This window comes from Podarcis melisellensis (genome assembly GCF_964234715.1).
Source record: "Podarcis melisellensis genome assembly, chromosome: 8".
NCBI classification, from domain to species: Eukaryota; Metazoa; Chordata; class Lepidosauria; order Squamata; family Lacertidae; genus Podarcis; species Podarcis melisellensis.
The window spans coordinates 18,134,018-18,155,686 of record NC_138540.1 but is presented as its reverse complement, the minus strand read 5'-3'; the positions used below and the strand labels follow the sequence as shown (position 1 = coordinate 18,155,686).

The 21,669-nt window shown below is 45.9% G+C and overlaps 1 protein-coding gene across 1 annotated transcript in view; it reads left to right on the top strand.

Moving 5' to 3' along the window:
* The window catches only part of TMEM201 (transmembrane protein 201), a 44,168-nt gene extending 26,462 nt beyond the window's left edge, over window positions 1–17,706 (top strand). The window contains exons 7-11 of the mRNA XM_081923611.1: window positions 8,141–8,364; window positions 10,646–10,717; window positions 11,979–12,257; window positions 14,025–14,156; window positions 14,675–17,706. Coding sequence (XP_081779737.1) covers window positions 8,141–8,364; window positions 10,646–10,717; window positions 11,979–12,257; window positions 14,025–14,156; window positions 14,675–14,772 — 805 coding nt within the window. The 3' untranslated portion in view covers window positions 14,773–17,706. The remainder of the gene's footprint in view (window positions 1–8,140; window positions 8,365–10,645; window positions 10,718–11,978; window positions 12,258–14,024; window positions 14,157–14,674) is intronic.
* Window positions 17,707–21,669: the final 3,963 nt, after the last annotated feature.

Sequence of the window (21,669 nt, the reverse complement as noted above, 5' to 3'; positions counted from 1 at the left end):
CCAGTGCAGGTTGAGTGACAGAAGGCACCTGTCACCCTTGTATTTTGATGATATATTTACAGGAGCATATGCATTCAGAAAAATGGCTCTGCCTGGTTTGGAGGACTGCTAGCCCTATCACTAGGAACGCTATCAAAGCAATACCAAATGACACCTTGTGGTGGATATGTGTGAAATGCATAACAGTCTCTTTCGAAATTCCTTTCTGGTAGGTTCTGATATGGATCTGGGACTGTGGCATGGAGTGAGGGAGCTATTTATCTCTCCCCCAGCCTTACCCCACACCAAAGAAAGACATTCTGCAGTAGCAAAGACATAAATGTGCCTTTGTTACCAGGGCAAGCAGCAGCTGGGGAGGGGGCAGCAGACAGTTTCATCAGGAGAACAGCACAACGAGGAAGAATTAATACTCTCCTCCTCCTGTGCCACATGATTCTGGATTGGAGCTCCTCACTGCTGTGATCAGATTCTCTTTTTAAAAATGAGAATGCATCCATGTACCTCTGCTGCGGTGTGGTGTTTGACCCTAAAAGAGGTTATGGGAAAGCTACCTACCAGGTGTTGTTATACTTCAACTCCCATTGCTTTCAACCATTGGCCGTGCTTGCTGGGGCTAATGGGAGTTGGAGTCCAACAACATCAAGAGGGCCACAGGTTCCCCATCCCTAAAACATCTGTGTGTGTGCACGCATTAAAAGTTGCTCTTTAATACATTGTGGATGTTGCAGGAAAACAACTGAAAAGCAGGCTTCCTTGAGTTATACTCGCCAAGTGGATCTGAGCCATCGCACTGGAAGGTTCTGATTTCCTGGTGGCTGCTGGGAAAGGCATGGCAACCTGCTGCATGGTGGCACTGACCGAGAAGGTGGCAGCTTTCAAACAATCCATATCTCGGCTTACTAAGTCAAGATAAGTCAAAGCTCTTTGACCAGGCTCTCTTGCTCTTCACTCCTCTCCTTTGCTGCAAAACCACAGTTGGAAGCCTCTTACTAGCCACAGTTTCCTGGTTTTCTTTTTCCTTTTGAACCAGGAAACTGTGGTTACCCTCTTCAACAAAAGCCAAGGATATTTTAAGCCATGGCTTGAAGTTGTTTTTCACAGCTTGGTTTGCCTCAAAGGTACATAGTTATCTCACCCAGATAACTATGGGCAAAGGTCAGGTGTGGGGTTTTCCCCTTAGGCCCTCCAGATGTAGCTGGACTCCCAACTCCCCATCAGCTGGACCAGCAAGTATGGTCAGTGGCCTGGAAAAATGGGGAGTTGTAGTTCCTTACTACATCTGTAGTCACAACAATATCTGGAGGACCAAAGGTTCTGCACACCTGATTGATCAAATCGTGGCTTGCACAAAGGGAAGAGTGAGCAGGCTTGCACATGAAAAAATGTAAAATGGACTCTCTCTGTGTTACATAAGTGACTTAATGAAGACTCCGGGTGAGTGGTATTGGAGTGTTCCTGCGTCATCTGTCATCCAGAGACATTTTTTGCATGATTTGGAATGGGGAGATAAATTCACAATACTTCCATTCATCCAAAGTTTCCACACCTCGGTCAGGTGCTGGGGGGTGGTCTTTCTCTTCTTCCTTCCCTTTTCTCAATTTGGTCCGGATTCCCTTTGGGCAAAAAAGGTGCAATTCTGCTGCCCACACTGATTCGTGCCTCAAGATGCATGCGTCCCCTTCGGTGTGCGTTTAGCTCTCCTTTTCTCCCCTTCCTCTGCAAACCCAGAAGATTTGTAAGCACATAGCATATACCTCAGCACTGTACACTGTCCCATGATCAACTTGATATGTCTTTATTTATTTATTATTATTATTATTATTACTATTATTATTATTACTAAGCTTTTTTAAAAAATCTCATATTTTATGTAGCATAACTGTGCCTCATTGTTTAGTAACACACTTATCACTGTTGTAAACACTACTTGAACTGCCAAGTTTTGAAAAATAAAGGGCTCCTTAGCCGTACACCTTTTCAAAAAGCGCTTTTGACTCCACATCCTTATTTTTTTGTTTGTACTTACTTTCACTGCTCCCACTCCTTGGCAGTTTTGCGTCGCTGAGTTCAAGCATGCTTTAAAGGGGTTCTTTTTCTTGGCTGCCAGTACTGCAGGTGGGGCAATTTGTTCTAATCACCAACAGAGAAATTGTAGTACAAAATCAATAAATCTTGAAACCCGGCCCCAAATGCACCATGAGGACTAGTAACAGAGAGCAAGCCAAACAATAGGAAGCCAGCGTAATCTGCGTCAAGGTAAATTATGCTTGTCTATTTTATGCCTGTTCCAAACTCTGTTCAGGAGTGGAGCTACTGGCAGCCGAGCTGGCCCAAGCCTGGCAAAAGGGTGGGGAGAAGCTCTTAAAACAAAGTTTGACTTCTTCCACTTTTTTTCTGGTGTAACTTCTGTGTTGCTAGGTCACATGACTGAGCTGAAGGGAGTTTGGAATGGGTACAACTTCCACAAAACCAGCTGTCCTAGGACAGAGGACTTAAGGCCAGTGAAGCCAAAGATTTGCCTCTTTCCATCTCTGCTCATTCCATCTGATCTCGGGTTTGAATGTCTCCCCAACTTGTTCCAAAGTGAAAGCTCTTGGGATTTGAAAGGAATCTTTTTTGACCAAGAAGCCTGAGGGATCCCTCAACGCCCCTAGAGGCTGCCCAAGACCACCTCCTTTTTGTATATTCATAGAACCGTAGAATTGTGAAGTTTTAAGGGACCCTGAGGATTATCTTGTCCAACCCCCTTTAGTGCAGGAATATGCAGTTGCCCCATACAGGGATCAAAATTGCAACCTTGGCATTATCAGCACCACGCTCTGACCAGCTGAGCTAACCAGCTCCATCCTTCAGACAAGAATTAGCATCTGCATTACTGATGATTTGGCTTATTTTTTCCCCTTTTTAGTGGCATACTTCAATTTGCTCCTTAAAACTTAACGTTTTGTTAAAAGTCTTTTCTTGGTACTAGATATTCCACCCTTTAAAAGAACAAACTGTTGTGTCCAGAAACAACCTCCCAGGCCCAAAAGCTCAAGATTCCCCCGAGAGATCCATTTACCTAGCAATGAATCTGAGAGCTGCTTCAACCAAATGTCTAGCTCTGTCGCTGAGCCCACGACCTTCTGTGGGTCGCTGCAACATGTGCTTTAGCTAGTCCTTGCCTCTTATTCCACCCACCTTGCCCTTCTTGTGGTATTCTGCCTTCTCAAGCACCCCTCCCAAACTTAGCTGCTGTTACAGATTCCTGGCTGGTGTAAGAGCTGACGTTTGCATCTTTAAAAATGTTTGTATACTGTCTTCTCTTCCCTTCAAAGCATCCTGCACACAGCATGTTAAACAAGGAGGACTGTGGTTCTGCTGCAATCCTTCGCCTACCTGGTGCCTTCTGGATTCTTTGGACTACAACTCCCATCAGCCACCTGTGGCTGATGGGAGCTGTAGTACCCAAACATCTGGAGGGCCCCTGGATTGCAGAGGCTGTTCTGCAGTGCCTCATGGATGAGACACAGAAAGAGGAGCTCTCATTGCAAAACCTAGGTCTGGCAAAGGGTGAGTGTTTTTGTGTCCAAGAGAAGGGCCATGATCCTTCCAACCGAATCATAGAATTGAAGAGTTGGGAGGGACCCCAAGGGTCATCTAGTCCAACCCGATGCAGTGCTGGAATCCCAACTAAAGCATCCTCCCACAGCCCAATATCCATGGCTGGCATTAACAAACACATATGGATGGGACTCACAGAATCTGAGAAGCTTGGGGTGTTTTTTGCAGTTCTTTCAAGGCCAGAGAGAGAGAAAATCTTCTGCACACTTAATTTACTTTTTCCCAGCCTCCATGATCCAAATTCTCTCCTGTGAAATTCCACAACCATGGTTCCCCATGCCTCAAGATTTATAAGGTCTCTTCTGCATTCTTTCTGAAAGGGGGGGGGGGGAAATCCACCTCTATTATTGCCATAAAAGTTTCTGTTCTGCATCCAGCAGCAGGAGACCTAGTCTGGGCTGCTTTCTGTCTTCTAAAGCTTTGAATGGTGCCCCCCCTGCCCTCCCTTCCAGGATCTTCTTAGCCAATGGCTGAGAGGCATGCAGATGAGCCCTGATAACTGGCCTATCCATGATGCCGGAATTGGAATGCAAAGCAGGTCATAAGAGTCTTGCAAGTTGGCGAGTAGGGAGGGGAAGAAGGAGAGCATTTTGCAGCATTTAAAAGTGCATTTGTTCAAAATACATGAGGCAGCTCTCATCTCTCTTTTTAAAGTCCTGATAAGATCGAGCAACCATCCGCACTGGAGCTAATGTCAAGTAAGCACAAATAGAGGTAACCCAGTTCTGTTTAGGTTTTCTGGTAAGCATTGAGTTCAGCATGACTTACTTCAAATGGGCATTTGCTTGTAGCTTTCAACAGTATTTTAACTTTACTGTCACCGTCTATTTGCAGAGGTGCACCCATCGATAAGTCACGTATGTGAAGTGAAATGCTTTTCATGCATGAAAAGACCCCTTGGATTTTGTTTCGGGGGGGGGATCAATAAAATTACTTTTAGTCCTCTTTGGCACACATCCTTTTGATATGTAGCAGCAGGTAATGGCTTTATTTCTGAAGCCATTCTGATGAAATTCCCCAACTGCTTTTCAATCCCCATGGTTCAGCCCTATAAATGGTGGTTCATCTGCCGCACCTCTCCATTTTATCTTCCCAACAACTGTGCGAGGTAGGAAGGATGCAATGAGCCTAAGATCACCCAGTGAGCTTCATGGCAGAGTGGAGTTTTTCCTGGGTTTTGGCTTCCAACATTTGCAACGTTTCTGGCCAAGAATCTTCTCCTGCAAAATTCCTAGAGTAGTTCTTTATGTCCTAAAACTTTTGCTTGATGTCTCTGTTCAGCTCTGGGATTTTTGACTAGGTTTTAACACATTTTTAGCTGCTGCTGACCAACTGAGACAAAATCAGTGCCTAGGCTCCCTTTTTTTTCCTCTTCACACCTAGGTCGCTTTTCCTTTTGTGCCATGTCTTTTGTGAGCCTAAGGGGCACAAGGGCTGTCTCGTCGTGGGTATTTGGGAGTCTTTTTCAGCTGAAGAGCACAACAAAAATGCCTTGTCGTCATAGCCATTTTGCCTTGTAACCACGAAGCTTTAATTAATGGGAAGGGGGAATCTTACGTTGAGAGGCCACGACCCACCAAGATTTTAGGAGGAACTGTGGCATGAGAAATGCACACACTGCAGAACATGGGTGTAGTTCTCTTCTGGGATTTGGATAGATGAATGGATGGATGATTGAGATCCTCAAAGACAAGGTAGGTGATGGAGGGCTTTCAGTTACCTGTATCAACCCTTTGCAAATGATGTAGCTTGTTTTTATACCGCATGCACATGTATAAGAACATAAGAAACTGCCTTATACAAAGTCAGAGCATCAGTCCATTGCTAGCTCAGTAACGTCTTCATGGACCGCTATCTACTCTCCAGGGTTTTAGGCAGGAGTTTGTGCAGGAGATTGAACCTAGTACCTTCTGAAGGCAAAGCAAGTTTTCTACCCCTGAGCTGTGGACCTTCCCTGAAGGTGTAGGGACACAGGAAATCGCCTTATTTTGATTCCATCTAGCTCAGTATTGTCCTCACAGACTGGAAGTAGCTCTCCAGGGTTTCAGCCAGAGCATCTCTCCCAGGCAACATTTGCCAGAAATTGAAGCCAGAGCCCTTTGCATGTGCTGCACTTGCAGAGCCCTAAATAGATGACAGGGTACTTTGAGAACATAAGAGGAGCCTGGTTGCTGGATCAGGCCAGTGGCCCAAATGGGAAGCCTGAAAGCAGGCCCTGAGTGCAACAGGATCTCTTCCCAACTTGTGATTCCCAGCAACTGATATCCAGGGGCACACTGACATTGGAGGCAGGGCAGTAGCCATTGTTTGTACTTTTTATACTTTTGTTGACTGTCCTCTGTAGAATTGGGGGGGGGGTCACATTTTTAGATTCGTTGGCACAGGCTCAGTTCCCAAAATATTAATAGGCAAATAATCTCACCTGCAGCAATGCCTCCTCAGTGTGATTTTGCTGAATTTCAGCCCCGCTATGGCAACTTTTCCCTTTCCACCCCAGCTAGAACTTTGTCTCAGGTGCTGTTGGCCTCTTGAAATCAATAGGGATCATTTTCTCTTCCAACCCTGTTGTGGAGCAACCATTATACCCCACCCCCAGGATTGTATGTAGCTGCTCTCCCAGTTATTTAACCACTTTTTGATCAGGGCAAGAGGAGGAGGAATTCTCCTATCGTTCACTGTGGGGATGTATGTGTGTAGGGGCAAGAACTTTAAAAGCTTTGGGACTAGAAGCTTGTGTGTGTGTGTGTGTGTGTGTGTGTGTGCGCGCGCGCATGTGCATATTAATAATTTAGCCTTCTGGAAGTTAGGGCCTCTATAATAAATCTGCATTAGGAAAAACATGCAACATGTTCCTCTCTTTTAAAAGAATGGAAGGTAGAGATTTTTGAGTCATCTCAGACTAGAATCAGGCAGCTTTCCTGTTGATATTTTCAGCAGTGTGGAGAGTGTTGACATTTAGACCTCTTTCTCCCAATCTCTAGTTGTTGCCAAACCATTCAACGCAGCTGGGGCAGGTCTTAACAGGGGCATTGATCTTAACATAGGAGTAGGGCATGCATGGTGCAACACAGGTAAATATCCCAATAGGTTTTAACCTCTAAGTGTGTTGAGTTGGTTTCTTCAAATGAAATTTCCAGATCCCAGTATTGGGAACATTGTCTTCTACACCTTTACAAACCATTTTCATAAGTGTGTGACAGCACAGCGGGATAGCTGCCGGTAAGAAAATGAGACTCTAATCTCAAGGTCGTGGGTTTGAGCCACGTTGGGTGAAAGATTTCTACATTGCAGGGGGTTGGACTAGATGACTCTCATGGTCCCTTCCATCTCCCATGATTCTTTGTGGTCTGGTGTTGCTAAATGCTTGAGTTGTGAATCAGGAAATCTCTTGTTAGAATTAACAAGGTGGTCTTGGGCAAGCCGTTAATCATCTCAGCTTCTCATCAGACCTACCACCCAGCATTGTCATAACAATTTACGAAAGGTAACTCAGACGAGCTTTTGAAACCCTTTACGATTAAAAGACTTAATGATGGTGGTGAAAACCATCTAAAGGACATCAGCCCCAGCCTCACAGGCTCTCCATCCTTGGATTAAAGGGTCCTAGGAGCTGAAAGCACCACCCAAAAAAGAGGCTCCTTGTTGTGTCTCTGCATGAGTGCCTGATCTGACTTCTATTACTCTGTAGAACTACAGTAACGAGGTTTGTATCCTGAAGCTTCCATTGTCGTTGATGGACTTGTAGGCTATGCTCCACCCATACTGTGTTCAAACCATACATTGAAAGCATCACGTTACCACTTTAAACAGTCCTGGCTTCTCCCAAAGAATTCTGGGAGCTACCGTTAGTTGTGTGTGCTGAGAGTTGGTAAGTGAGACCCCTTATTCCCCCACCACAGAGTGGCTTCACACTCAATCCCAGGGAGCTCTGGGAACTGTAACTCTGGGCAGGGGGGTTGCAGTATATCCTAACACCTCTCGGCACCCTTAACAAACTACAGCTCCCAGGATTCTTTTGGGGGAAGCCACGGCTGTTTAAAGTGGTGCCATGCAGCTTTAAATAGTATGCTGTGAGTGTGTCCCTACTCAAGAGTAGACCCAATGAAGTCAATAGGCATAGCTGACTTCAGTTCATCAGTTTCATTGAACCTGCGCCGAGGATACCTTTGTTGGATTATGACCCTAGTCATAATCAGAATACAGTCATACCTTGGGATGAATAAGCTTCAGCTTAAATATTTTCAGGTTGCACTTTACTTTTGGGTTTCGCCGCTTGCGCATGTGCAGACGCTCAAAATGACGCCATGCACGGAAGCGGCAAAATGCGACCCGTGCAGACACGTTTGCTTCAGGATGTGAACGGGGCTCCAGAATGGATGCCGTTCGCATCCAGAGGTACCACTGCGCTGTCTCTGTGGGCTGATAATACACTGAAATGGCAGTAATTTCAACTGTGTGCTAAACTGCTCTGTGAACATGGTTTTGCAGTGGGCTGAGCCTACCAAGTGAATTGCCCTTTCGGGTCTCTCGTCCACAGGTACCTCTCTGGGGATGGTTGCTCTCCGTTTCCGTACGGCGTTGATCTTGGCTTTCCGTCGCCTCCTTCTTCTCCCTCCATCTTCATCCCGACTCCTCCCAGCATGCTTCCACTGACCAGCCAGACACTCTTCCGCTCACCGCGCCGGACTTCCTCTTCCTCTCTCCCTGGAAGGCTGAACCGGGCCCTCTCCCTGGGCACCATCCCTTCTCTGGCCCGAACCGGTAAGATCATAAAAGAGGCGAGGCAATAGCCACAAGCCAAAGCATTTCTTTATTTGATTTCGCACTTGCACCCCACTTTTCCAGCGATGGAAGTCTAGCCCAAAGCTGCCCTCGCAGATCATTAACAACAGCTGCAAAAATTAGTAAAACATTGCAAACAAATATAAATCTTTAAAAGCAGATCCAAGACTGATGCAAACCGGGAAAGATCTTCCACCTTAAATACCTTGCTGGAAGAAGAGGAAGGTTTTTCTTAGGTGCCAAGAGATGGCACTTGCCTAATATTCAAGGGGAGGGGATTCCAGATGGCAGCAGCCTCCACACTAAATGTCTGCTTCCTACTTTGTGCAGAACGGGACTCCTCATAAGGTGGTATCTTCAGGACGCCCTCACCTGCAGAGTTCTGTCATCGGCTAGTCATATACAGTGGTGCCTCAGGTTACATACGCTTCAGGTTACAAATTCTGCTAACCCAGAAATAGTGCTTCAGGTTAAGAACTTTGCTTCAGGATGAGAACAGAAATCGTGCTCTGGTGGCATGGCGCAGCAGGAGGCCCCATTAGCTAAAGTGGCGCTTCAGGTTAAGAACAGTTTCAGGTTAAGAACGGACCTCCGGAATGAATTAAGTACTTAACCCGAGGTACCACTGTAAAGGAGTGAGAGGATCTTTCGGGTATCCTGGTCCTGAGCTGTATAAGGGGTTTGTGCACCAGCACCTTGAACTTGCCCTGCTAGCTAAGTGATAACTTTCTGCTTTGTGTAAGGCCAGTTAGGCCAAGTGATAACTGACTACGGAGGCCTTGTTGCCACAGGACTGATCCAGCTGCAGATGTGTGTCAGAAGACACCTGCTCGGTGCAAGACAGTACAGATGCACATCCATAAAGGGATGGGCACCTTCGACATGCTCTTTAGCTGCGGTTCCTGCATTGCAAGGGACTGGACCAGATGATCCACATGGTCCCTTCCAAATCTACCATTCTGTAATCCTGTGACATTTTCCTGGCAGCTTGGGACAAGCTTCAGGGCTGCGAGTCGGAGAAGGAAAACAGAAGGATCCTTTGAGCAAAAGGGATTTAGGAGAAAGATGGTAGGAGGGAGCTGGGGTTGGACCGAGGGAGAAATGCAAAAGGGATATGGAATGAGAGGTGCTCCCAACGCTTTTCGGAAAACAGTGGCTTGATGGGATTCCTTTTCGTGGCTGCTCTGTTTAACTTTCTTCCTCCTGGCTTGATGCAACATCTTCTCTCTCTCTCTCTCTCTCTCTCTCTCTCTCTCTCTCTGTGTGTGTGTGTGTGTGTGTGTGTGTGTGTGTGTGTGTAGATAGATAGACAGACAGACAGGAACTGGGGAGACAAAGTGTCAGTTGCCTTCCGAACCTGATTTAGGGCTTTCTGGCCATGTGGGAGATGGGATCCTAAACTTAGATGGGCTTTTGAGCCAGCCCTATCAGGACTCTTAGTTTCTTATAGTGAGAAGGGGCATAGGCATAGCTGTCAACGTTTCCCTTTTTTAAAGGGAAATTCCCTTATTCCGAATAGGATTCCTCGCAAGAAAAGGGAAAAGTTGACAGCTATGGGCATAGGCCAGTGGGAAGGGCATCTGGTTTGCATGCAAAAAGCTTCAGGTTCAATCCCTGACATCTGCACTTGGACCTGGAGAGAACCTTCCCTGAAATCCCAGAGAGCTGCTGCCCGTCAGTGTAGACAATATTGAGCAAGGTGGGCCATGGAAATGACTTAAATGATAAAGCAGCTTCCTTATTATTTTAGCAGAGGGTATAATTCTCACGACAGCCTTGGGCCTCCAGACCCTCAGAAATGCATTATTTGACACTTATCATTCATTTAACATTCTCCTGTGTCGTTGGTGATTGCTGTAAAGGTAAAGGGACCCCTGACCATTAGTTCCAGTCGTGGCCGACTCTGGGGTTGCGGTGCTCATCTCGCTTTATTGGCCGAGGGAGCCAGCGTACAGCTTCCGGGTCATGTGGCCAGCATGACTAAGCCGCTTCTGGCAAGCCAGAGCAGCGCACGGAAACGCCGTTTACCTTCCCTCTGGAGCGGTACCTATTTATCTACTTGCACTTTGACGTGCTTTCGAACTGCTAGGTTGGCAGGAGCAGGGACCGAACAACGGGAGCTCACCCCGTCGCGGGGATTCGAACCGCCGACCTTCAGGTCGGCAAGTCCTAGGCTCTGTGGTTTAACCCACAGCGCCACCCGCGTCCCCTGGTGATTGCTGTACCTGCATGCAATTTCATTTTCTTTTTCTTTTTTTAGATTCTGGCTACCTCTTCAGCGGAAGCCGGCCACCATCCCAGACCTCTCACTCCAAAGAGTCTCCTACATCAGGTGAGAAGTGTCCAGGCATTGTTCTGGGGTGCTTGAACTTGCTAGGAGGTTCCAGAAAGAGCAGAGATACTATTCTCTTTTTTGAACGAATCACACACACACAAGAGAGAGAGAGAAACCTTTGTGGTCCTAAATTGCACCAGTGTTTCCAAATTAGGCAGGTCGCAGTAGCTTGCTCACACCGGTGACCTGTCTGTCACCCTTCTGAACCCTGTCTGGTTCTCTCCCCCACCTTGGATACAAAGTAATCCATGCAGGAGTCACCCAAGGAGCAGATCTGCACTGGTTCTGAACTGGTTTTGCAATCGCATCTTCAGATAACACACACAGAACAACATTCTGAGCAACGTGGCTAAAGGATGCCAAGACTTCTATTACTAGCAGCACCATATCCACCTCATCCCAGAAAATCCTGGGAACCACAGTGGGAACTGCACCCTTAACAAACTACAGTTCCCAAGATTCTTTGGGGGAAGTCATGTGCTTTCAAGGTGCAATGTAGATGTGACCAGAATTACACTTTAATGCGCTTTAAATCAGCTTATCATGTATTTATTATCATTTATGATTAAATTTATTACCCACATTTCACTAGCAAATCCTAGCGCAGGTTGCAACAATTTTAAAATTCAGAATTAAAAACCCTTAAAAAAATTATAGCAGCAGGGTCCCAGGGTGGGTTACGACAAAAGTTCCTTTTTGATCTGTCCTTGGTGTCTGCTGATTCCAATTTATTATATATTACATTATCCTTGATACTGTTTGGTTGTAAGCCACACAGGGAATAATTATTAAAGGGCATCTATCTAGATTTACTACTACTGATAATAATATCATAAATAACGGCTGCATACACACCATTACATTCAAAGCACACAGCTTCACCTAATGAAACCTGGGAACTGTGGTTTACTGCTTGCAGAGCTACAATTCCCAGCGCCGTTTAACAAACTGCAGTTCCCAGGGTTTCTTTTCAGGGGAAGGGAACCACTGTCCTTCCACAGTGGTTTATTGCTGCTTGCTTTTAGCTTCTTTGCTCTCGAATTTGCTTTTAATTGCTTCATGCATGTTTTTCATCTTTTTAATGTAAACCACTTCAATATATATTTTTATGACTTCACTATATATAAACATATGTTTTTTAAAAACCGGTTTGGCGCCTACGCAGCCAAAATCCCCACTTCCTGATTTCTACATATACTGAAACGCTGACCCTCCCTCCTTCTCTCTCTCTGTTTTCTACTCCCATTTCCCCTCTCAGAATATTTTTCCTTCCTCTCGGGGAGCTGCGTCTCTTCCCCTGTGCCTTCGCCGGCACCATCCGTGGCCGGCTCCGTGGCTTCCAGCTCTGGCTCCCTGCGTTACCGACGGCCCCTCATCAGCCCTGCCCGGCTCAATCTGAAGGGCCAGCGGCTGATGCTGTTCTCGGCCCACAGCGAGGCCCAGCAGCAGGAGGACCTGGCCCACTCAGAGAGCAACGTTTTCCCCACGGAGCTGCCCGCCTTCCCGAAAAGGAACCTAAGCGAGCGGGGACTGCATGGTACGTACCCGTCCTGGAGGTGGGACTTGAATCGTCTGTGCCAAGGTTGTGGTTTATCATAGTTAAGGCTCCGGTGGCTGTGCCTGGAAACCTAAGCAGTCCAATAATAATAACAACAACAACAACAACAACAACAACAACAATAATAATACAGTGGCACCTCGGGTTAAGTACTTAATTCGTTACGGAGGTCTGTTCTTAACCTGAAACTGTTCTTAACCTGAAGCACCACTTTAGCTAATGGGGCCTCTTGCTGCTGCCGTGCCGCCGGAGCACGATTTCTGTTCTCATCCTAAAGCAAAGTTCTTAACCTGAAGCACTGGGTTAGCGGAGTCTGTAACCTGAAGCGTATGTAACCTGAGGTACCACTGTAAATTTATTTATATCCCGCCTTCCCCAGCCGAAGCTGGGCTCAGAGCGGCTAACAACAGTAAAAATAACACAGTTTACATAAAATCATAATCATTTAATTGAAATACATTCAAAAAATCAATTGATTCTAAAATCAATTCAGGGTCAAATTAATGGGAACCATTGGGCTAGAGTTCAACAGTGGCTGCCGTGAGGGGCTGGCAGTGCCGGATCAGGCCAAAGGCCCCCCCTAGTTCAGCATCCTGTCCACACAGTGGCCCACCAGGTGCGGGCAGGGCCTGAGCACAACAGTACCCTGGTGCCTTGTGGAAATCTGGCCTAGAGTAAAACTCCCTGGAGCTATTGGCAAAGTGCCGCTGGCTCCAGCCAACTCTGTTCGTTTTTCAGCAGAGCAAGAGCCTGCTGGATCAGGCCAGGGGGGTCCCATCTGAGTCCAGCATCCTGGGCTCACAGCAGCCACCCAGATCCCACAAGCAGGCCCTGAGCACAAGAGGTTTCCAGCCACTGGCATTCAGAAATGCTAATGCCTCAGCCCATAGGCAGTTTTAAAAGAGGATTAGACAAATGCATGGAGGAAAAGGTTATCAATGGCTGCTAGCCAGGGTGGCTGTGCTCTGCCCAAGGGCGTACGAAGGGGGGGGTGCAGGGGTGCGGTCTGCCCTGGGTGTCACCCTGATGTGAGGTGACAAAATGGCGGGCGGCACGCGTCACCGCGGGGCCTGCACCGCACATGAGCCACACGTCCCAGTGCCCGCAAGCTCTGTGCTGTCTGCCCACTGCCTCCCCACACCAGCTGTAGGGTGGCTGAGGCCCCACTGCACGCTTGTCCCTATGGGTGCCATGGCATGCCCCGTGCCGTCCCTATTGGCATTGCGTGCCCCGCCCCTATGGGTGGTTGGCCCACCCCTGGGCACATCGCCCCAGGTACCCAAGAGCCTTCTTCCGCCCCTTGCTCTGCCTCCACAATCCTGCTGATCTGATGTGATCCAGCATGGCACTCTTATATAGAAAAAGAGGTCCTAAACAGCCTCGGCCCTGCATGCCTGAAGGAGCGTCTTCACCCGCATCGTTCAGCCCGGACACTGAGGTCCAGCTCCGAGGGCCTTCTGGCGGTTCCCTCTCAGCGGAAAGTGAAGTTACAGAGAAACCAGGCAGAGGGCCTTCTCGGTAGTGGTGTCCACCCTGTGGAACGCCCTCCCATCAGACGTCAAGGAAATAAACAACTATCTTTAAGAAGACATCCCTGTTTGGGGAAGTTTTTAACGTTTGTTGTTTTATTGTTTTTTAAATATTTTTATTGTGTATTTCATATTCTGTAAGGAGCTGCCCAGTGTGGCTAGGGCAACAAGATGGGATGCATATAAATAATACTATTAATTGTCCTCATTTTTTAAGATATGAGAGCCATAACGGAAGCCGGGAGCATCTGCAGTGACGGCACCGTCAAGAAAGGGGAGAACTCATCGCACTCGTCGAGCTGCGTGGTGGACACCACGACGAAAGGGGAGGAACTAACAGGATGGAGGGGTGAGTGTTGCGCAGGGTTTGGGTTGTGGGGTTTTTTGCTTAAAAGATGGTTTGCCATGGCAAGAAACTGTCTAATAAATATAATTATTATTAATTAAAATATGAAAGCAATTGAAAAACATTACCTAGATAATAGATAAAAACAAAAACAGACATAAAAAAACCCAGCATAAAAAAGAAACACACATATTTTATTTTTTAAAAAATAAACTACATTAAAACATCCCTGCCCCCCTCGAAAAAAATAATGAAAAGCCATCTTTAAAAGTCAAAGACCTGGTTAGAAAGGAACCTTTTTGCCTGGCACCTGATTAATGTAAGAATGGCGCCAGGCGAGCCTCCCTGGGGAAAACATTCCACAAGCAGGGTGTCACCACTGAAAAGTCCCTGCTCTTGTTGCCACACTCCTGGGGGGTGGGGCACCTGGAAGACAGGCCTGTCACAGATAATAATGAGCAGACTGGTTGGTTCACACTGCTAATCTTCCTTCTCCGGTCTCCTTTCTTTTTTCCAATCAGGCCGTTTTGGCAACTCAGCGCTCCGAGGTCTCCTTGCCGTGAGCCTGACCGTCAACGCCATCTTCACGTCAGCCTACCTCTACCAAAACCTGCGCTGAGCCACGTTGCTGGGGACTGATGGCCAAACCACCACGCCACTTCCTCTTTGTCCTCTCCCAAAGTGTCGCCACACTCCTTCCAAAGAGAGAAAGGGGGGGTGGCAATTCTAGGACGAGGAGGACCCAACCACCGTGCAGCCCTTCCGTCGTCATATCTGCCTCTTGGCCAGCCGCAAACTGCTGACCGCAAGAGAACACACATACCCCCAATCCATCGCCACTGACCTCGCCTATAAGCAGAACACTTTCTCTTTTTAGGGAACTTTTGTGACCCATGCTGGGTGATGGTGGGGCTGTTTCAGCCAGTGTTGGGCTTCTGCAGTTACTTTGCACCTTTTTTTGAACCAGTTTATCGGGATGAGCTCAAAGATGCTGGCCAAGGGACTTTCTTCCTCCCCTTGTTTAATGATGAAATGTTAGCGTTGCTGACATCTTGTTTGCAAAAGGACCGGGAAACATGCCGTTTTGGTCTCCTGTAGTTCCACGCCGTTTCGTTGCTTCGTTGGCCTCGTTATCCCTAACAAGACTTTCTCTCAGTTTTCCCCTCTCTCTAATGAGAGAAAGAGAGGGAGGACCAGCACATTAACTCAGTTGCTCTGTGGCGTTCTTTTTCACCCTGGTTCCTTAACCACTTGCCACTCGGCTGCAGTTCGTTTATTGGTGCTGCCATCGTATCTGTTTGTACTTGTTTGCAATGTTTTGCGGATTGGTGGATTGTGGGGGTTTTGTTTTTTTAAAGTCAGTATCCAGTATCGTAACTCCATTTTTGCCTCACGTGCAGGCACCACTTCTACTGTAACAAGACGTTCTGATGTCACTGATATACACTCCGGCTCTCGACGGCCAGGGTGTTCGCTGGGTGTTTCTGAGTTGGATTTTTGAGAAATTTGCTCTCAACGTGGTGTACTAGAAATGCCAGAATTGGGGGACAAGGGGGTGTAGAAACAGGCCACTGTTTGCAGCTTCAGAGGTCTGTCTCCCGCTGCATCTGTGACGTGTGGATATCTTCGTTCAAAACTTCTATATATATAGCCAAAAACTGAAGTAGGTCAGGTTAAGGAATTCTGCCTTGTGCTGCAAAACTCAAAAATGAAATTGGTGCTTGCTATATCAGTTGGACTGTGTTTGGATTGCACACATACAATCCAACCCATCAGGTGGAATGGGTTACGTGAATGTACCTCTGAGCAACAAATAAGTAAATCCCTGCACTTAAAAAGCTAGCAAGTTGGGGAAGTTTGAACTGACACTCTAGTTATCTGTGTGCAGGGATTTTATTTTATATATATATATATATATCAATCAGGTATTATGGTGCCACCTGCTGTCTGGTGGTAGAGTCTAGACACATGTCAACCACCTCCTGCTCGTCATCTGTTTTAGAGAACCAGATCACAGGTGCTAGGTCCAAAATCTTACCCCTCTCCTATAAGTAATTCCAAAAGTCTCACTTCACAGGCTTCCAGTCCTACATTCTACATGCTGTATTTTTGGGTGGGCATCCCAAGCACCGCCAGTTAACATGGGCAGAAACTCAAAATTTTAATTCCTCCCAAGGAATTGCTCCTCTTTCCTCGGGGTATTCCCAAAAGTTAAATGCTGCTGCCGCCACCCAGGAAAATGTGCCCATTGCCAAATAGCTCAGCTTTTTTTGTTGCACTTACAGAAAATATTTCAGACTTGAGGTGTGTAATTCCATGCCGCGACGTGACTGCTCACCAGCAGTGAAATTAAGCCTGTGATTTTACACCTTACCTGGTGGAGAGGTTTGTTTGTAAGCAGGCTATATTTCTTTGTAGTATTCTATTCCAGCAACATCTGAAGGGAAGGCCACAGGTTACCCACCACACTGTAAATATCTTTCCATCTTTCAAACTACCTTTGGCTCTCTGTGGGGCAGGTGGGGAGCGATCACTCTGCTCTCTCTGCCTAAGAAGGGAGGAGGGAGACAGAATCCTTTGCATATGGTGCTAAAACACACTCGGTCGCAATCACTCTGGTGCAAATTCTTCAAATCACAGCGCTCCCAAGTAAAATGGGGTAAAGGTGTCTTGAAAGCACCACGTCTGTGTCTTAATTCCTTTCCGCCTTAATGCAATTGATGTGTTTCTTTGTCTTGCTATTGTCCTTTCCCCTCGCACAAAGTGTGTGAGGAAACCGCTTGATGATGCCAATTTTTATTTATGTATATATATTGCCCTGTCAGTTGGAAGCAAACAACAACAACTACCCACCATTTCACTCTCTTCTTGAACTTTAATGCAGCACAGCCACCTGCGTTTAAATAACTATCAATTCTCAACTAAGAACCTGGGTTTAAGTGGCCAACTTCTTTATGGGAGCAAAGAGTGGGGAATAACAATTGTTTGCCCATCAGCCTTCCGTGTCCAAGAAAACATTTAAAAACACACATGTACACTGTTCACAACAGACAGAGCGGGGATTGGCTGCTGACACTCTTTTTCTGATGGGGTCCCAGGGACGTGGTGATAGTTCTGTACATATAGAATGCATCCTTTGAGCAGCTTATCCAGAAGCCTCATGAGGACTAGTTCCCTGACGAATGTAAAAACAACTGCCTTCAGGAGTTAACTCTTACTATCGAAATACACTGTGTTCCTGAGAGGCTTGAATTTTGGGGGTTGGGGGGGGATTTGGTGGGAGTCTTAAGAGAAGAAAAATGGCAGAGTCCTGGTTTTGATTTTCTTCCACTGGGAAAAGTTGTACATTTTGTACTTAATATGACTGTGGGGTGGGGTTAACTTTGTACAGTTTGGTTAGAAATTTGTGTCTTTAGTTTGGATGCAAGGGGTTTTGTTCTTTTACCTCTTCTTGCCCCCTACCCCTGCCATTCCTCCAGTGAGTTTATGTTCTGTGTTTGAGAGATTATTTTTCATTATAAAAGTGGAGAATAAAAATGAAATTGAATCTTGAGCATCTTGTCCCATCACTTTCCTAAATGGGGAGGAAAAATTGCAAAAGCAGTGTGGCTTTTACGTTCAATTTCAAACCGACTCACCCCTCTGATCATTTTACAGACAGCATAGGTCAAGACAAGGCTTTCTATTCCTTTTGTAACTTAGACAGGTAGGCAAGGGAGGAAATTATATTCTGTCCCATCCAAGTAGCTCATGGTCAACACGTAATCCTCACAAAACAACCCTGCAAATTAGATTAAACAGAGCAGTCCAAATGGGGATTTGAAGCCAGATCTCTCTTGTCCCAGGCTAATGTTTGATGCAGGTTCGAGATATAATTTTATTTATTGTTTATTGAATTTATATCCCACCCTTTATCCCCCAAGGCAAACAGGGTGACAAACATCTATACAATTTAAAAGCGAAAGCATTCTGAAACAGACTGAAGCCTAAAAACAATTACAATTGAAAACTTTGTAAAAGCAGTTTCAGTTTTTTTAAAAAAGCATTGCAAAAGCAGCTGCAATTAAAAAAAATAATTCCATCCAATGATCTCAGGGTTGCCAGGAACAGGATTCCTCCGCCACCAAATAGCAGGGCAAACAGGTAAGTTTTCCAATTCCTCCTGAAGGTTAATTAGGATGGAAAACTAGCACACCTCACTGTTTACAAGCAATATTAAAAGTATCAATAAAAAACATGTAAAGGCATGTATTTAAAAATAATAAAACTTAAGACTAGAAAGAGGTTAAAACACGTTGCCATCTATGTTTCTGGTTAGGTTTGCCTAAAACAAAAATGTTTTCAGCAGATGCCAAAAAGAATGCAATCAAGGAGCCTGCCTGCCTGATGTCCATACTTGGGGGGGGGGGGCTTTAAACCTGTGTCCAGGCAGTGCCATTTAAGCCAGCAGCATCTGGGGGACTCCCTTGACAAAATACTTCTTTCTGCATAAACTTCATATAGGCCTGGTTTGCACACAATGCTAAGGTACGGTCAATGTTAAGTTGGTTTATAAACCAACTACAAACCCTGGTTAACAAGTAGCCTTTCACCATAGTTAATATGTCCATAGTTAAGCTACTGTAATGCTGAACTATGGTTTAATTTCAATAATAATAATTATTAATTAATTAATAATTAATAATTTATTTATATCCCGCCCTCCCCAGCCGAAGCCGGGCTCAGAGCAGCTAACAACAATAAAAGTAACACAGTTTACATAAAATCACAATCGATTGAAATGCATTCTAAAACCAATTCATTCTAAAATCAAATCAAAATCAAATTAATGGCAACCATTGGGCTAGAGTTCTGTTAGGATTACCGAAGGAGGGGGTCAGTCTGTGCCTTGGCCCAAAAAAACCCTAGCTTAATAAACCATGGTTTGATGTTATGTTCAAACTAGCATCTGTGCAAAAAGATTTCTCAACATACTGTGTTGAAGAGTATTGCTTTAACAGGTCATGGGACCCTGCCTGCAGCTTGTCACAGATTTGCCACCTTTGTGGATGTTCAGCCTGAACTAAACCAGCTCTGATTTTGGCGCCGAGAATCCTTTGGCCTGGCACGTTAGTCTCATTTTGTATCGGCCAGGGTGACGCAAGTAAGCTTTGCAGAATCCACCTTCAACTTTTACGCATCCATACAGGTTCTGCTTCTTGGGTTGTGTGGTTGTGTCAGACCTCCTTTCTGTTGATAGATGCCAGAGATAACAATTTGTTTATTGTTCCATAAGGTGTGTTGGGGATTCAATTGCCCAAGCTCTTTTGATCATCCTTGCCAGGTAAGCGCATGGTGATGTGTGTTGATGTTTATTGCTGTTCTAACCCCTCCTATTGTGTAAATTTTTTTTAATTTAAAAATGTGGCTCAAAGGGTGAAAATGGAATCTGTCTGGAGCTGGAACACAGAAGCTACCTTAGACCAAATTGTTTATATAGGCCAATATTGTCTTCTCTGACCGGCAGCAGTTCCCCAGAGTCTGAAGCAAGAAAATCTTTACTCTCAACTGTGACCTGCAGGGCCACATATCAAGTGCTTGAACAGAGTATAGAAACAAAATAAGGTACCTTCGGTCAGGGCCATGCTGAGCATGACGCATGTACCCCAACCCTGGGAACCAGAAGCCCCATCCAGGAAGGAGGTTCCCTGTTGCAACTCTGCATGAGTGGCTGCTCTGGCTTTTGTTAAGACAGATTGGAAACGGGTGGGAGAACCTCTGACCCTCCCATCAGCCTCGGTCATGGATAATGGGGCTTGTAGCCCCAGCAGCAGTTGGAGGCGGGGGAACAAGTTCCCTATTCCCGCTGCTGTAATACCTTCTAACAGACAGCACTCTTGGCTTTTCAGAACGCCTCCAGAAACGTACCAAGCAGAAAAGGTGCTTAGGAGAGGCAGACTTGTTGGACAGCCTCCTCCCACTGTTCTACGCGATCTTAATTACCCATTTGAACTAATACCCGTTTTGGTAGTGACCTAATCCTGCCAGTGCTTGAAAGAGATATTTTGTGTGGTAGGCAAAGCTTGTACATACTCTGTGCTCCTAACAAATAAAAGCTCTCCATAATCTATGCCAAAAAAAATAAAAGCTGATTTGTCATCCGCATGCAGCTTGCATTTGTAAAGTGATTCTGCTTGCTTGTTTGTTTTACGTACTTTATAACTTTTTTTAGTTTAATTCTGCTAGGCGCAGATATAGCCATCTGATTTATTGAATTGTTTTGGTTACAGTAGTACCTCGGGTTAAGAACTTAATCTGTTCTGGAGGTCCATTCTTAACCTGAAACTGTTCTTAAAGCACCACTTTAGCTAATGGGGTCTCCTGCTGCCGCCGCTGCGCAATTTCTGTTCTCATCCTGAAGCAAAGTTCTTAACCTGAGGTACTATTTCTGGGTTAGCAGAGCCTATAACCTGAAGCGTCTGTAACCTAAAGTGTCTGTAACCCAAGGTACCACTGTATATCCTTTTAACCTGCGCTCAAGGTGGCCACATGCAAACTTCTCTCCATTTGCATCCTCACGACAACCCTTCGAGGTAGTTTAGGCTGAGAGATGGTGACTGGCCGAAAGTCACCCAGGTGGCTTCATGGCTGAGTGGGGACTCAAATATGGGTCTCCCAGGTCCAGCACTCTAACCACTGCTCTACACTGGTTCTTTGATGTTAAAGGTGGGCATTTACTCATATTGTGGAAATCGTAAGGGCTAAAAACCTGGGGGTTTTTTATCTCCAAATTTAAAAGCCGAGGTTCACAAAGCTCCCTTATGCCCCTAGCATCACATTCCTTCAGGATACGGGGCAGGGGGAGCAATTTCTCCCCCTACCGCACTACCTCCAACACACAAAACCACCTCTGGCCCTCAGTGGTTAGGTGACAGAAAGGCATTATTCACCTACAAAATATAGTAATGAAAATGGCAATGAAAACAAGCCTGCTATTCTGAAGAGCCTGTCCAAGCCTAGGGCAGGGGAATTAATGTGAATCTTTAATATTTTGACCAAAGTTTGCACTCCCTCTAATCTGAACTTTGCCCCTTTCGTTGTCTTCTGTCTCCCCCACCCAGATATAGAGACATAGGATGCTGCCTTAAGCTAAGTCAGACCACTGGTCCATCTATTGTCTGCACTGACTGGCAGCAGCTCTCCAAGACCAACAGGTAGGAAGTCTCTCCCAGCCCTACCTGGAGACACTGGGCGTTGAACCTAGGACCTTCTGCATGCCAAGCAGGTGCTCTCCCACTGAACTATGGCCCTTCCCCATAGCATTTTCTGATGCCACCTCTGCCTGGCTGCTAGGCTGCAAGCACAACTGCAAATGAATGCACCTGCCTATTTTGAGTTACTTGGATCAAATTGTATGCCGTGTGTTGGTCCTCTTTGTACAAATGGTGATGCATTTATTTATTTTAAAACTACAGTAATTATAACAGAGAAAAGGATGAAGCCGCATTTTTTATGTTCCATTTTTTTATTAATGGCA